The sequence below is a fragment of the Mustela nivalis genome, assembly GCF_964662115.1.
Source record: "Mustela nivalis genome assembly, chromosome: 14".
Classification (NCBI taxonomy): domain Eukaryota; kingdom Metazoa; phylum Chordata; class Mammalia; order Carnivora; family Mustelidae; genus Mustela; species Mustela nivalis.
In genome coordinates, this window is record NC_139033.1 from 66,467,640 (window position 1) to 66,482,257 (window position 14,618).

At 46.7% G+C, this 14,618-nt stretch overlaps 1 protein-coding gene and 1 long non-coding RNA gene across 3 annotated transcripts in view; one reads left to right on the forward strand and one right to left on the reverse strand.

Moving 5' to 3' along the window:
* Positions 1-1,318: 1,318 nt before the first annotated feature.
* The window catches only part of RBBP8 (RB binding protein 8, endonuclease), a 144,248-nt gene continuing 130,948 nt past the window's right edge, over positions 1,319-14,618 (reverse strand). The window contains exons 18-19 of the mRNA XM_082698745.1: positions 13,979-14,147; positions 1,319-1,812 (exon numbers count right to left, since the gene is read on the reverse strand). Coding sequence (XP_082554871.1) covers positions 1,592-1,812; positions 13,979-14,147 — 390 coding nt within the window. The 3' untranslated portion in view covers positions 1,319-1,591. The remainder of the gene's footprint in view (positions 1,813-13,978; positions 14,148-14,618) is intronic.
* LOC309847891 lies at positions 4,939-9,747 on the forward strand. Of its 2 annotated transcripts, XR_014302696.1 has the most exons (5): positions 4,939-5,014; positions 5,373-5,489; positions 6,324-7,536; positions 8,160-8,301; positions 9,432-9,747. It is a non-coding gene; the product is annotated as an uncharacterized lncRNA (long non-coding RNA). The 2 variants fall into 2 exon arrangements; XR_014302697.1 differs by lacking the exon at positions 6,324-7,536.

Here is a 14,618-nt window from a genome sequence, read left to right on the forward strand (position 1 = left end):
TATTTATTTGACAGAGAGAGATCACAGTAGGAGAGAGGAAGGGAAGAGATCACAGAGAGAGAGGAAGGGAAGCAGGCCCCCTGCTGAGCAGAGAGCCTGATGTGGGACTCCATCCCAGGACCCTGAGATCATGACCTGAGTTGAAGGCAGCGGCTTAACCCACTGAGCTACCCAGGCGCCCCTAAGCTGATTCTTAATACAGGTAAGTAAAGGGTCAAAAACAGCCATAGTAATTTTAAATACAAAGAACATGGCAAGAGATGTTAGGATTTTTTATAATGCTCCTGAAATTATGGAAGTGTGCCACTGGTGCAGAAATGGAAAAAACAGATCAGTAAAACAGAATGGGGACCCCAAAACAGACTTATGCATGAAGGAGTTTTCATATGCAACAGAGATAGAATTACCAATTAGTGGGGCAAGGTGAAGGGTTTAGTAAATGGCGCTGGGAAAACTGGCCCTCCACAGGGAAACAAAATGAATTATATCACCGTCTTACATCGTAAGTAAAAATCTATTGCAGAGAGCTTAAATAAGAAGGTAACACTTTAATAGCCTAAAGGAATATAGGTGAAAATATCTTTATAAGGTTGGAAGAGGGAATGACTTCTTAAGACTCAAAACCTCTGGGGTAGAATGAGAGTGGGACCTGGGAAGGCTACAGAGGGCTTCAGTTGAGGCTGTGCTGCTTTATTTCTTAGGCTAAGGGACTGGATATACAGTGTTTGCTATATATGTCTTAAGTAGGTGATGGTTTTTTTTCTCTGTGTACTTGGATTATACTTGGTATACGTAGATTTCAGCCCCTTAGCCAAGCCAAAGTTCCTTTTCCCCTTTTCTGTTCAATTCTCTCAGAAATGGACTCCCCGCTCCCCCCAGGCCAAGATTTGGGTCCTTGGGAAACCCAAGAAGTGGGCTGTAGGTAGATTCTTTCCCTTTAAGGAACTCTGGCCCTGGCAAGAGCTGGTATACTCGTTGTCAGAAGTGTCTGTCCTCTAGGAGATAGACTGGATTGCCTACCAGCAGCCAGGTGTAGGAAGTCTAGAAAGAAACAAAAAAGTACTCTTCCCTGAAGGAAAACCCTTTCCCCTGGTCCTACTGGGCTTGAAAAGAATGAGGATCCAGGCCAGGGAGGGATTTTAGGATGGGGGCTCCTGTCCAATACTGTGAAAGCCAGCTCTAGTCTTTCCCTGGCCAATGTTAGTCCTGCAGGGCACATGAAAAAAGACAGGTCAGGAAGGGAATATCTCACAGCAAAAATATGCAAGTCAAGGACCAACCAAACATATCAAGAAGATAGACAAATCAGGCATTTATATACGTAGCTGGAATAGACATTTATTTTGCCCAGAATCCTCACCCACTTCTCATTTTGAATGATTCTCTACCTTCTCTTATAAAAGCTCAAAATACCTTACTGTCATTTCCCAGGGTCATGGTCCTCAAGGCAAGTCATGTGATCTAGGCTCTGCCAATGGACAGCTCCATTTAGGAGCTAGTGACGTGGAAAAGCAAAGACCATGGAATTTCTCCAGCAGGCTGGGGTCTCTAGCAAGACGGAGTTCCTGGGGCAGCATTTTAGGTCCGTTGGTCACATTCCAGTGGCTGGGAGCTGCTCAGGGTGCTGGAGAGCAGCATGGGTAACTTTGCAGAGATGCTGTGATAATTTGCAAGTTTGCCATGTGGCTTTTTCTGTGGCTTGCGGTGCAGCTAGGTAGCACCAAGCCCAGTGTTTCAGGTCTCGCAATGGGCCAAAGTCAGTTCCCGTCTCTGGTAGTTGAGAATCCCGATGCCTATGCCCAGCAACACAGCCTTGAAATTGATGAAGGAAAAAAGGATCAAAATTACAAACGAACAAACCGACAATTGCTATGGTCCAAATGGGAGATTTAAAGTCATTCTTTCAGAAACTGTTGGATCAGGGAGACAAAACATCAACAAAGATTTAGTAGGTTTGAACAAGAAGATTTTATTTATTTACTTACTTAATTAATTACTTACTTATTTATCTGAGAGGGAGAAAAAGTGAGTGATCAAGAGAGAAGGAGTGGGGGTAAAGGGGAGAGAGAAGCAGACTTCCTGCTGAGCAGGAAGCCCAGATGTGGGCCCCGGGCTTAATTCCAGAACTCTGGGAACATGACGCAAGCCAAAGGCAGACATTTAAACAACTGAGTCACTCAGGCACCCCTGAACAAGGTGATTTTAAAAGGCGGGGTAGGGGTGCCTGGCTGGCTCAGTCGGTGGAACATGTGGCTTTTGATTTCGGAATTATGAGTTCAAGCCCTATGTTGAGGGTAGGAATTACTTTTAAAAAAATCTTAAAAATAAAATAAAATAAAATAAGACATGATCTAATAGACATGGATATAAACAGAACCTGATATCTAATAAACATAGAATTAAACCAGGCAACATACATGTAATGAGCAAATGCTAGGTACCAGGCACTGTTCCAGACATCTGGAATAGGTAGCTAAACAAAACCTCTGCTCCAGCACGGTCCTTTCTCCCTGCCCACCAGCCCCCTGCTCCCAGGAGGCCACAGTGAGTCCCTCCTCTGTCATGCAGTCACATTCGGCTTGCTCTGCAGCTTGGCCTTATCAACGCATCTCCTGAGCAAAAACAAGCTTCTTACTGTAAGGAATTCTAATATCACCGCTAAGAGGTCAAAATTCTCTTTATCTTGTTACATAGAAAACTCATTTTATAATACTTTTATCTACTGGGCATGATGAAAATATTCTGGAATGAGATAGTGGTGATGGTCATACAACCTTGCGCATATACTAAAAACCTATTGAACTGTGTAATTTTAGAGGGTGACCTTTATGATATGTGAATTACATCTCAGTTAAAACAAAAAAAAGACTCAGCAATAGGGCTCAGTCAATGATAGGTGCTATCTATCGTCTAACCATCTATCATCTCTTTCTATCATTTATCCTTAAAAACAAGAAAGACCCTTGGGAGATTGTATGATTTTCTAGAATCTTCTCTCATTCACCACTATCATGAAAGTCTGTGGGGACTCTAGAGCTGACAGCATTCTGTGGCTCTCCTATTCACCATTCTGATTTTGTTTTGGATGGTATGTATCGGGAAGCAGAGGAGCCTGCTTCTTTCCCATGAAGACTCGCAGGGGTTGATGGCCACCTCCCAGACTATCCAGGCTGTTTTAGTAAGAGACGGGACCGTTTCATTTTACATTGTCAACCTCTCCTAATACACAATGCCCAAATTAGGGTTAAAATTCAGAACTCCTCCTGTAGTTAAAAGGGTTATTTGTGATTCTGATACAGAGGTAAATTTAAAAGATCTGGTATGAGACCTTTCATTAGGCGCCCTTATAGCTTCCCCCCTCCCCGTATGCTTATATACAGTGTTCATCTTCTTTTTTTTTTTTTTTTTTTTAAGATTTTATTTATTTATTTGACAGAGAGAAATCACAAGTACACTGAGAGGCAGGCAGAGAGAGAGAGAGAGAAGGAGAGCAGGCTCCCCACTGAGCAGAGAGCCCGATGCGGGACTCGATCCCAGGACCCCGAGATCATGACCTGAGCCGAAGGCAGCGGCTCAACCCACTGAGCCACCCAGGCACCCCAGTGTTCATCTTCTAAAGATTAATGAAAAGAAAGCTTTAAAGAAGTTACCAAGGGGCACCTGGCTGGCTCAGTCGGTTCAGCATCCAGCTCTTGGTTTTGACTTAGGTCATGATCTCGGGGCCATAAGATCAAGCCCTGATTTGGGCTCCATGCTCAACGTGGGGTCTGCTGGAGATTCTTTCTCCCTCTCCTTTCCCTCTGCTCCTCTCCCGGTTTGCGTGCTCTCTCTCAAAAATAAGTAAAATCGCTTTTAAAAAGTTACCAAAACACTATAAAAAAAAACAAACCAGATTGATATATGAGAGACACAGTGCACTTAAAATATGCACTTAATTTTTACCTGAATGGTAATCTGAAATACAAATAAGTTAATGGCTGATGCATATTTTTAAAATTGGAAGACTTATAAAGTTACTTTCTCTCTTTGCAAAATAACCAAGAGGGGACAAAAGCTAAATTATAAGCCCATATAATTTACATCTCTCCAGGTTTGCCACTAGATGAGTAGCAATAAAATAACTTGATAATAGTGAGAGAACTCAAGAACACAAGAGGGTAGTTGATATGACACTACTTATAGAAAACAAACCACTATTATAAATTTAGAAATACTTTATAAAATAGCCAACTGGTAAACCCACTGCACAAGTCACCTTTGACTATAGATTTCAATAGATTATATAGATTAAATAGATTTCATAAAAAGAGTGAGGCTGAAAAAAAAAAAAGAATAAGAAATCTCAGGGTGCCTGGGTGGTTCAATCATTGTCTGCCTTCAGCTCAGGTCATGATGCCAGGGTCCTGGGATTGAGCCCCACATCAGGCTCCCTGCCCAGTACGAAGCTTGCTTCTCCCTCTGCCACTCCTCCTGCTGTGCTCCCTCTTTCACTGTCTCTGTGTCAAATAAATAAATAAAATCTTGATGGGGAAAAAAAAAAGTGAGGCTTTCTGTTTATCCTGAAGTTTGATACACAAGGTATTATAGAGAAGACAAATTCAGGGGGTTCTTTATTTTTTTTTAATATAATATTGTCCAATCTACCTTCTTAAAGAAAAACAGAGAGAAATTATTTATTTCATTTGGCAACAATGCAGCCTCTCTCTTCCAAAGAACTCGAAGTATTTGTACAAATATTCACTGATAGCCTTGTGGAGATGGTGGGAAAGGGGGGGAGGGCGGTGAAGAAGGAGGGAGGGTGGAGAAGTAGGGGAGGGTAGAGAAGAGAGGAGAGTGGAGCAGGGAGAGAGTGGAAAAGAGGGAAGGGTGGAGGAGGAGGACGGTGGAGAAAGGGGGAGGGTGGAGGAGGGAGGGTGGAGAAGGGGAGGGTGGGGAAGAGGGACTGTAGGGAAGGGGGAGGGCGGAGAGAGGAGATTGAAGAAGAGAGAAAGAGAAGAAGGAAGTACCTGCAGGGGTAAGTGGTAAAAATGAGAAAATAATTTTCCTATTTTTCTTAATAATTCCCAGGATGTCCGTAGCTAAGTCAACTCACCACTAAGTCAGTTGCAAATTCTGTTCTCCACCTAATATCTGCTGTACAATGAGACCACTGTGCTCTATCAAATTGTTCTTGCACGGTTGCGTCTGTCTCAGCAGAGAAAATGTATAAATACTTGCACAAGCCGGCCTGTTACCTCTGGGAGTCCAGGATTGTTTCAAAGTAGCTTCAATTCAGTTTACTGAGTAATTCTTGAGCATCACCTAACTTCTGGGCTTTCTAGGGATTTGATGGTGGATGTTTTCAGGCAAGGCTTCTCAAACTGTGTTCCTAGTGCTGGCGACACGTGCAGTACCTGGGAGTTTTTAAGAAATGCAAATTCCAGCGCCTGTCCATTGCTATACCATTCCACACCCGAAGCTTTGGGATTCTGGGGCCACTTCTGCATTTGGTAAGTCTTGGGGTGACTGAAGCACGAAGGTCTAAGAACTATTATCATTGTTAGTAGGTGACTTTCTTTCTTTCTTTTTGGTAAGGATTTTATTTATTTATTTGACAGAGATCACAAGTAGGCAGAGAGGCAGGTGGGGGCAGGTAGGAGGGGAAGTGCCAGTCGATCCCAGATCCCAGAACCCTGAGATCAAGACCTGAGCCCAAGGCAGAGGCTTAACCCACCGAGCCACCCAGGCGCCCCCGTAGGTGACTTCCCATGCAATGTCAGATGAATGCATGGATGACAAAACAAACGACAACAATACAATGAACAGCCCGTTGCAGAGTTCGTGACGGCACAAATCATGAGCCTATTTGTAAGAACCGAAGAAAACAAGCTCCACGTCAACCTCTCACTGCTTGCTGGCTCAAGCGCATGCCTGTGCCCCCACCCCAACCCTCCCACCCCCCCCACCCCAGCCTGGCCATTGAGTTCTTTTTCTCAGTTCATTTGTTCTTTGACGACTGTTCACCTCCCCGGAAAAACAAAACAGCAACAAATAAAGACATGAACACGATCAGACAAAACCAGAAGCACTGAGAATTGGTGATGCCCTGAGGGCAAGTCTGGTTTTGCTGGATTCCTTGGGGTGCTGTGTTGTTTCTGAGGTGGACAGAACCCCCCCTGGGTCCTTCCTTGGGCCCTGGCATGCCGGGAAGACAGACCCTCACTTCTCCCTCCTTCTGGAAGAGGCGGGCTGAGCTTAGCTCAGCTGTTCTGGTGTAGTTGGAACTTGCCTGGGGACACAAAACTTCCTCCACAAAACTTTCTGTTTTTGTTTTTTCAATAAAGGAAACACTTTTGTGTCTTCCAAGCTGCCGCTGGCCTCCCGCCTGGCTCCCTGCAGCCCCTTCTTCCCACGACCTGACTCAGCGTCTTCAGGGGCTTGCTTTGGCATTCAGAACCCTCAGCCCGCTTTGCCTGGCAGCGGGTGAAATAGATGCGGCGAGAGCCTCTTTCAGTGAATTTCAAGGGAGTCTTGACTGCGGGAGTCCCGGAAAGTCACGCTGCCCTGGGCGCGGTAGCCACCTAACAGATGAGGACGCTTGGGTTTCGTAATGTGACTTTTGTCACAGTGGAGCGCCCTTGAGAATTTCACTTCCTGTTTTAATTGTTTGGAAATGAAATCTGCTGAGATTTCATTTCCAAAGAGCAGCGCAAACCTCGTCAAGAAACTTTCTGGGCAAACTGGAAAAGCGAATGAGAGCCAAATCGTAGTCAGCGCCTTCCCACACCGGGTTAAATACAAATTTGTGTCGCCGGTGAATCCTGGCAGTTAGGTGGTGGCGGTGTGCGCACTTCCCTTGGCGTTCTGAGCACCTGCTGGGGTGGAGGGTCCGGGGAGAAGCTTTGCACTGGAGGGGGTTGTAAATGAACTCTCAGACAGCCAAGGTTTTGCACAGGGGGCGGGGAGCCCGGGAAGAACAGGGAGTGACTGTTGGAGAAGGGGGGTTGGATGCTGAGGGGTGGAGGGAAGGAGGTGTGTTTGAGCAGCCGAGGGATGTCAAAGACTTAAAAGGCTGTGGGGAGGGACCCCTGGCTGGCTCAGGTCTTGAACCGGGGGTCCTGGGATGGAGTCCCCCACGGGCCTCTGTGCTCAGCGGGGAGCCTGCTGCTCCCTCTCCCACTGCCTGCTGCTCCCACCACCCCCGCAAGTGCTCTCTCTGTTAAATGAAAGAATGAATGAATGAATGGGTATAGGGAGTCAGGCTTCAGGGCATCGTGGCAAATTAAAGAAACAAGGACTTCACTCCAGCAGCCCAAGGGAGGTGTGGAAGGTGTTTCCTTGTGGAGGAGAGGCTGAGCCTGTCCCATCTGACAAAGATCACTCTGCGGGAAAGCGGGAGGCTGCTGGGGTGGCAAGGTCAGTGGCGAGGTTGCCTCTCCTTCCGGTGCTAGTCTGTCCCCCTGCCCCAGAGTTCCCTGGCAGAGCCCAGGTCTCAGCCCCTGTGGAACGGGAGGCGCAGCCAGAACCAGAACATGGCATGCCAGAAAGTTCTTTCAGGTATTAGACATTGCCTTACAATTCGTGTAGATCTTTGCCTTTTGCTTCGTAAAATTGGTGCTCTGGGAAGCTGGGCCATGTTGGTGCCCTGTGGCCTAAGGTGCGGGTGCGTCCTCTGCATCCTCCAGGGTCACCCGTTCTTCAAGTTGGGGACGCGTCCCACACCGTGCCAGCCTCTCTGCTGCCATTGCTTTGCACAATACTGGAGCAACGGTGCCAGGCTCACTGCGTGGAGCTGCAAAGCACATTTACATAAATAATACCTTTCAGTGTCATGTAGACAATGGCTTCGCTTGTCCTGAGTGAAAGGATTTCCTGAATGGGACTTCATTAAATTAATTCTATTCATTCTCTTTGAACACTTTTCCTCCCCTCACTCTGATTCTCTGTTATTTGGCTTTACAGTTCCGTAGATAACTAATTGGCAGGCGTGGAGGAGTGGGGTGGACGCTCTAATGGGAGGTCTGGAGCTTTAGCTCCATCGCACAGTTTTTTTTTTTTTTTTTTTTTTTTATCCTGGGTCTGACTTTTCTGAGATGGAGAGTAATAAGTTAACATTAACTGGGCCCTCACTGGGTGCCAGACACTACCCTGGGCTACGTTATTTTGTTTCTTTACAACAGGTGGAAGCTGGAGGCTGTTAGGATTATTGCTCCTGTTTCACAGATAAGACTGGCATTTGGAGATTTCTCAAGTTTCTCGAGAGTTCCATAGCCAAGCAACGAGAAGACCATGCTATGACCTCCGGTGGTCAGAATCCAACGTGTGAGTTTCCAGTCTGTCCACTAAGGGATTGAAATGGTAACGTGGGTGCACGACTAGACCCCATAACACGTACGATCCTTGGCTATCCTGGCATTCCCGATTTTGTGAACTTTTTAATGTTTTGGTTTTTTTTTTTTAATTTTTACCTAAGTAAAAATTACTTAATTTTACTTAAGTCCTCTCTAATCCCAATGTGAAGCTTGAATTCATGACCCCGAGATCAAGAGCCCCATGCTCTTCCAACTGAGCCAGCCAGGTGCCCCTGATTTTGTGAACTTTTAAAAACAGTAGACTGGTTCTGAGAAGAATTGGGTGGGCAGAGTACTATGCTCTTCTCTAGGAGATCACCTTGAGACAAAAGGTTACCCCGTAAGACTTTTCCACTGGAATTGTGTTTTTTTGTTTTTTTTTTTTTCTTCATTTTTATTGAGTATATGGGTAGAAATTGGAGAGGTCAATGAATTTTAAATTTTTCTTAAGATTTGTTTATTTATTTGAGAAAGCAAGAGCATGAGTAGGGGAAGGGGCAAAGGGAGAGGGAGAAGCAGACTCCCTACTGGGCAGGGAGCCTTACAGGAGACTTGATCCAGGGACCCCAGGACCAAGACCCAAGCCAAAGGCAGACGCTCAACTGACTGAGCCACCCGGGCACCCTGAGATTAGTGCATTTTAAAGAAAAACTTGATTTTCTTTTTAGTTTTAAAAGAATAATGAAGACATTGCCAACGCCCCAGTCTTCTGGGGCTGCCATATCGAAACATCACAGATGGGTGAAATTTATTTTCTTACCGTTGGGGAGGCTGGAAGTCAGATGAAAGTTCCAGCAGAGTTTGGGTTCTGGTGACAGCTCTCTTCCTTATTTGCAGATGTCTGCTTTGTCCTCATGTGGCCTTTTTTCTTGCGGGGGGAGGAGCGGGGGGTGCGGGCGGCTGGAGAGCTCTTCTTTTTCTAAAGCCCCCAGTCCTAGTGGATTAGGACTCCATCCTCATGCCCTCATTTAACCTTAATTACCTCCCAAAGACCTTATTTCCAAGTGTTGCCACACTGTGGGGTTGGGACTTCAATATACACACATGCGGGACACAATTTAGTCCGCAGCACGCTCTAACATTGAGCTCCCCTTACCCTAGGGCAGGAGCCCCAGTGACTGAGTCTGATCCCACCTTGTGCACACGGAGGAGTTGGCTCTTCCGTGGTGCACATTTCATTGGCCTCCCCCTCCTCGTGTGTCTGGAGCACTTCGGGATGGTGTCCATGGGAAGTCCCCTGCACCCATCACTACCTTGCTATGTTTTGTTGTTCTGTTATTATGTTTGCCAAGCTATCTCTCTTTCCCTAGGTTTGAAAATGCAAATAGATGTTTCTCATAAGAATTGTATCATTTCTTTTTCTGGTGCATTTTAGTGGAAATCTCTGTTATATACAATATATGCTGTTCTGGGGAAATGCCACTTCCTTTATTATAAACATTACAGAATAATGATAATATAATTGATCACATTTCCAGAGCACTTTACAGTTTGCACTTTACAGTTGATCGATTTGGTCGCTGGGGGAAAAGCAAGGCAAGTATTCTTATTCCCATTTTATAGAAGAGGAAATCAAAATAAAGAATTTACCGACTTATATAGGGGAGCTGGGAAATTTTCTATCTGCTAAGTTTTCTTCCTGTGAGGTCCCATCACCCACACCACACTCTGTAAACTCATGCTCCAATTTCTCCAGGCCACCTACTGACTTATCTTGTGGTACGTGGACCCCCTTGAGACAAGAAAGCATTCTTCCCTAGACTTCTGTTCTGGGTTGTGGGAACCTCAGTCAATTCAAGAGCGAAGTTCACGAAGATTCAGTGATGGGTTTGTTCCTGCTGTTCCTCCTTGGAATGGCTGCCTCCGGTGTCTTCAGCTTCAGGGTCACCCTGCCGCTGAGACACAGCACTGCGGAGCTCACGGGGCTCACCCCAGGCTTGTTTTGACTGTACATGGATGTCCTCTCGGAGCTGTGGCTACTGCGGTTTGGATGCAAAGCTCTGAAGATGACTGTAAACACTCCAACCCCGTCCCATCGGAAAAACCCAGTCCAAGGAAAACAGCAAAAGCTCATTGAAACTAAGACAACAGCACAAATATTTATGGGGGCAGAAATTGAAACACTAGCAAAAACAAAGAATGCTTTTCAGATCGGTATTAATTACATGAAAACAAACATCATGGTATCTAATGGAAATTTTTTTTTTTTTTAACCATTAGATCAGGTACCTTCTAATGATTGTTACAACTAGAAGGATAAAGTCATAGAAATGGCTTACTCAATAAGGTGACTAGTTTCAGCCATTTGCCTTTGAGTGTCCGGTGTTGCCCAGTTCAGAGGAAGGGCACAGGAATGGGGCTCAGGACAAATGCCATAAGTAGTTGGGAAACTCTGAGCCTGGCACCTAACCCTGCCCAAAGTGACCTTGAGTTTCTTCAGTTGAGAAGAAGAGAGAAAAGAAGGGACTGCGGAGAGAGCTATGCGGACATGGTATCCTCCAGATGGACTGAACTCTAGGCCCTCTGGCTCCCACTAGGGGCTGGAACTGGGATGCTCAGGTTCAAATCCCAGCTTCATTATCTGCTAGCCGCCTGACCTTGACAGATCCCTCCTCTCTCCGTACCTCCCTTACCTTGCTTGTAAACTCCCAATCTCTTTGTGTTAGGAGCATTAAATTAGTAAATATATGTAATTCCTTCAGAGAGTGCCTAGCACGTAGTAAGTACATGACAAGCGTTAGGTGTTACTATTATTATTAGATGACCTTCCTTGGAGTAAATATAATGGGCACCGGAGGAAAGAAAGAATGAAGGGGATTTCTTGAAGGATTCTGGGCTTGGCTTAGGAAATAAATAGAAGAAAAGAAACTAATATTTAAAGACTTGTCTATTCCTATTGACTAGTGAAGAGATGATACAGATGAGGACTCAAAAAGCATTTTCTCTAGGAATAAAGAATCCTGAGAAATAATGTTTTGTTTTTTTTTTTAATTTCTTTCTTTCTTTTTTTTTTTTTTTTGGAAGAGGAGTCTGAAGATCAGAGAGGTTAAGTAACTTGCTTGAGATCGCACAGCCAGCAGTGGCTGAGCTGGGATTTGGTCCCGGGTCTCCGCAGCTCTGAAGCCCATCTCTTCTGTTATACCATAATGCTTCCCAGAAGGTGTCGGCCAGGAAGGGGAGACTAACGTGTCCTGCCAGAATAAGCCTGGGCTCCTGCTCAGTGACAGCCGCCCAGCAGCTGAGCAGGCCCAGGAGTGTGGTAAATCTGCCAAGTCCTGCCCGCCCCTTCCTCACCAGCTGTTGCCCTCCCTTCCCGCCCAGCTGCTACTGTCACCCAGACTTGCCCGCTCAGCCCTCCCGGCTAACAGGACCAATGCCCAAGCTGAATGGGCTTAATATGCGGATGTTTTGCACGCACAATTAGCAGATACATAGCTGACTATGTTTGTGTTTGACTTCCAACCAAGAAGAACACGCAGCTTGGCTCCTGTCCTGCCCCTTCGCTCCCTTAACCCCCACAGTAGTAATGCCTGCTTCAGGAAGACCCAAAGACCCAGTTGGCTTAGACATCCATTGAAAAGGCAATTCTCTTGCTCATTGGTGTGTTAGCTGTCAGGGCTCCAGAGGTGAGTAAAGCCGGCCCCCCCACCCCCCCACCCAGATCTCTTGCAACTGGGGAGAAGTCAAGGGGGCGGGACTAGAGGCTGGCAGAGGTGCTGCCAGATGGCAGACTGGTGGGGGGGGGGCGGTTACTCAGCCTGGGAAGACTGGGGAAAGCTTCACAGAGAAGGCATAATTGGAGCTGCAGGGGGAGTCTGAAGGGGCTCAAGGAAGGGCAAAACAGCGACAACCACAGATAGGAGGCCCAGAGTCAGGAAAGAGGACTTCCGGTGGCAGGTGGCATCAGGCGTCCGGGAAGGACCTTGGCTATGGAGTGGGGGGTGTGGGGGGACTGCAGACCCTTGGGGCCTGGGACCCAGGGAGAGTTTAAGGAGACAGCCATGTCTGGAGTTACATTCAGACACTATGGAAGAGCGACAGTGGCCCCATCCCCTCTGCTACAGGTGACAGAGGGAGAATGGAAGAGAAGTTATTGAGGTGACTATGAAAACTCAGCCCAAGGGGTGCCTGAGTGGCGCAGTCATTAAGCGGCTGCCTTCAGCTCAAGTCATGATCCCAGGGTCCTGGATAAAAGCCTGCCCTCTTCCAAAGAGCACCCATGAGGGAAGTGGCCTCCCAGAGCCTCCACAGGGAGGATGCTCAGAGGGAGCAGCAAACACCCCACGATCACTCTTTCCTCATCTCCGTCATCGAGAGCCTGCTGCAAGTCGCTAGGGAACTAAACACAAGGGAGGCAGCGGTAGAAGAGCCAGTGCCTACCCTCCAGAGATTTGCTGACTCGCTAGGAAGGAGGATAAGTAAACAGGAAAGCATGTTAGGGTATGGGCCATGTTGTGATAAAAGTGAGATGGAGAAACCATGAGGTCAGGGAAGACTTCCTGGAGGAGGTGGTATGGGACTTGAATCTCGAGGCATTTGTAGAAGTCGGTGGAAATCTAGAATTGGTGCCTTCCAGCAGAGAAGACAGACTGTGCAGAAGCGTGGTGTGGAAGCAGGGTGGGAGCAGCAAGAGATTCAGGGCACATAGAATAGGGAGCCTGTGGCCTTGGATTTTAAAAATGAAGTCTGAAAAAAAGAAGGGTAACTATTTGAGGTGTGGATATATTCTTTAACTTCGTTGTGGTAATCCCTTCACAGTGGAGACATATATTAAACCACATTGTACACATTTAAAAAATCGTGTTAGGGATGCCTGGGTGGCGCAGTGGGTTGATCCTCTGCCTTTGGCTTGGGTCATGATCCTGGAGTCCTGGGATCAGGCCCTGCATCAGGTTCTCTGCTCAGTAGGGAGCCTGCTTCTCCCTCTCTCTCTGCCTCCTCTCTGCCTACTTGTGATCTCTGCCAAATAAATAAATAAAATCTTTTTTTAAAAATCATGTTATATGACCTAAATATATACAATTTTTGTCAATCATACCTCAGTAGAGCTGGGGGAAAAAATGAACTTTGAGCAATTTCAGAGCTAGAGTTTGTTCCACAATAATAGCAAGAGTTTCACATCAAGTAGCCGTCACCCCAATTCTAACACAGGCGGGACCCCAGGGGATGCACAGGCGGGCCTTCCTGATATCAGGAAGTTGGTTCAACTGAGTCCTACCAGGCTGAGTTGGGACACCAGCGGTGCTGAGCCAAGAACACCTGGTTCCTTGGGTGGAGGGTTGGACACACATCTGAGCCCTCCCTCTCCAGAGGGTTTCTAGTTTGCTCCCCAACTTCATGTCAGCTTGTTGAGGAGTAAACCTTAACACAGTGCTCCATTCACGGTGAGGTTTCATGCAAACCGTCTTAGAGACCCAAAGGTAAGAATTACTTAGGAATATTTTACAGTTCTCTGGGGACCAGGCTGGTCTTTCCTGACCACAGCAGGCAACATCGATTCCGGGGTCAGCAGGGTCTGACCAGCAGAACATCCCCCTTACTCCCCAGCTGCTCGGCACATTTCATCCCATGAGTTACAAAACATCTGCTTTTCCATCGGCGTGTGTATCTCCTTTCCCTGGACTGGAGTTGGGGCGCGCGGGACTTACCTGTGTTCTGCAGCCAGTTCCTCCAGGGAATAGGGGCCAGATGGTGCATTTCTTTTTCTTCCTTTTGAAACTGAGCGGCTGGGCTACAGTATTTCCTGGGGTCTCGTCCACACCCAACTCCTGGTAGATCAAGGTGCCTGCCAAGTATCTTGATCACCCTTCCAGTCTTCTAAGGGGGTAAGTAGGTTATTAATGCAAGGCGTCCAACAGAAGCATTCCTTGACCATGCATTTCACATACCATGAACTAGTCTGTTCTCTCCTTTGCTCCATCTCTCTTTTTTTTTTTTTTTTAAGATTTTATTTATTTATTTGACAGAGAGAGAGATCACAGGTAGGCAGAGAGGCAGGCAGAGAGAGGGGGAGGCAGGCTCCCTGCTGAGCAGAGAGCCTGACGCAGGGCTCGATCCCAGGACCCCGAGATCATGACCCGAAGGCAGAGGCTTAACCCACTGAGCCACCCAGGCACCCCTGCTCCATCTCTTTTCATTTTCATTTTCTTCTTGGCTCCCCATGCCAGGTGGAGAAGCCAGAGAAAGAAGGCTTGGTCTTAAACTGGGCACAGCTGTGTGTTTAAGAAACCATGAATGATGCCATTTGGTTTTGACAGGGTTTCTTTTCTCCTTGCTAGAGGAGCCAGG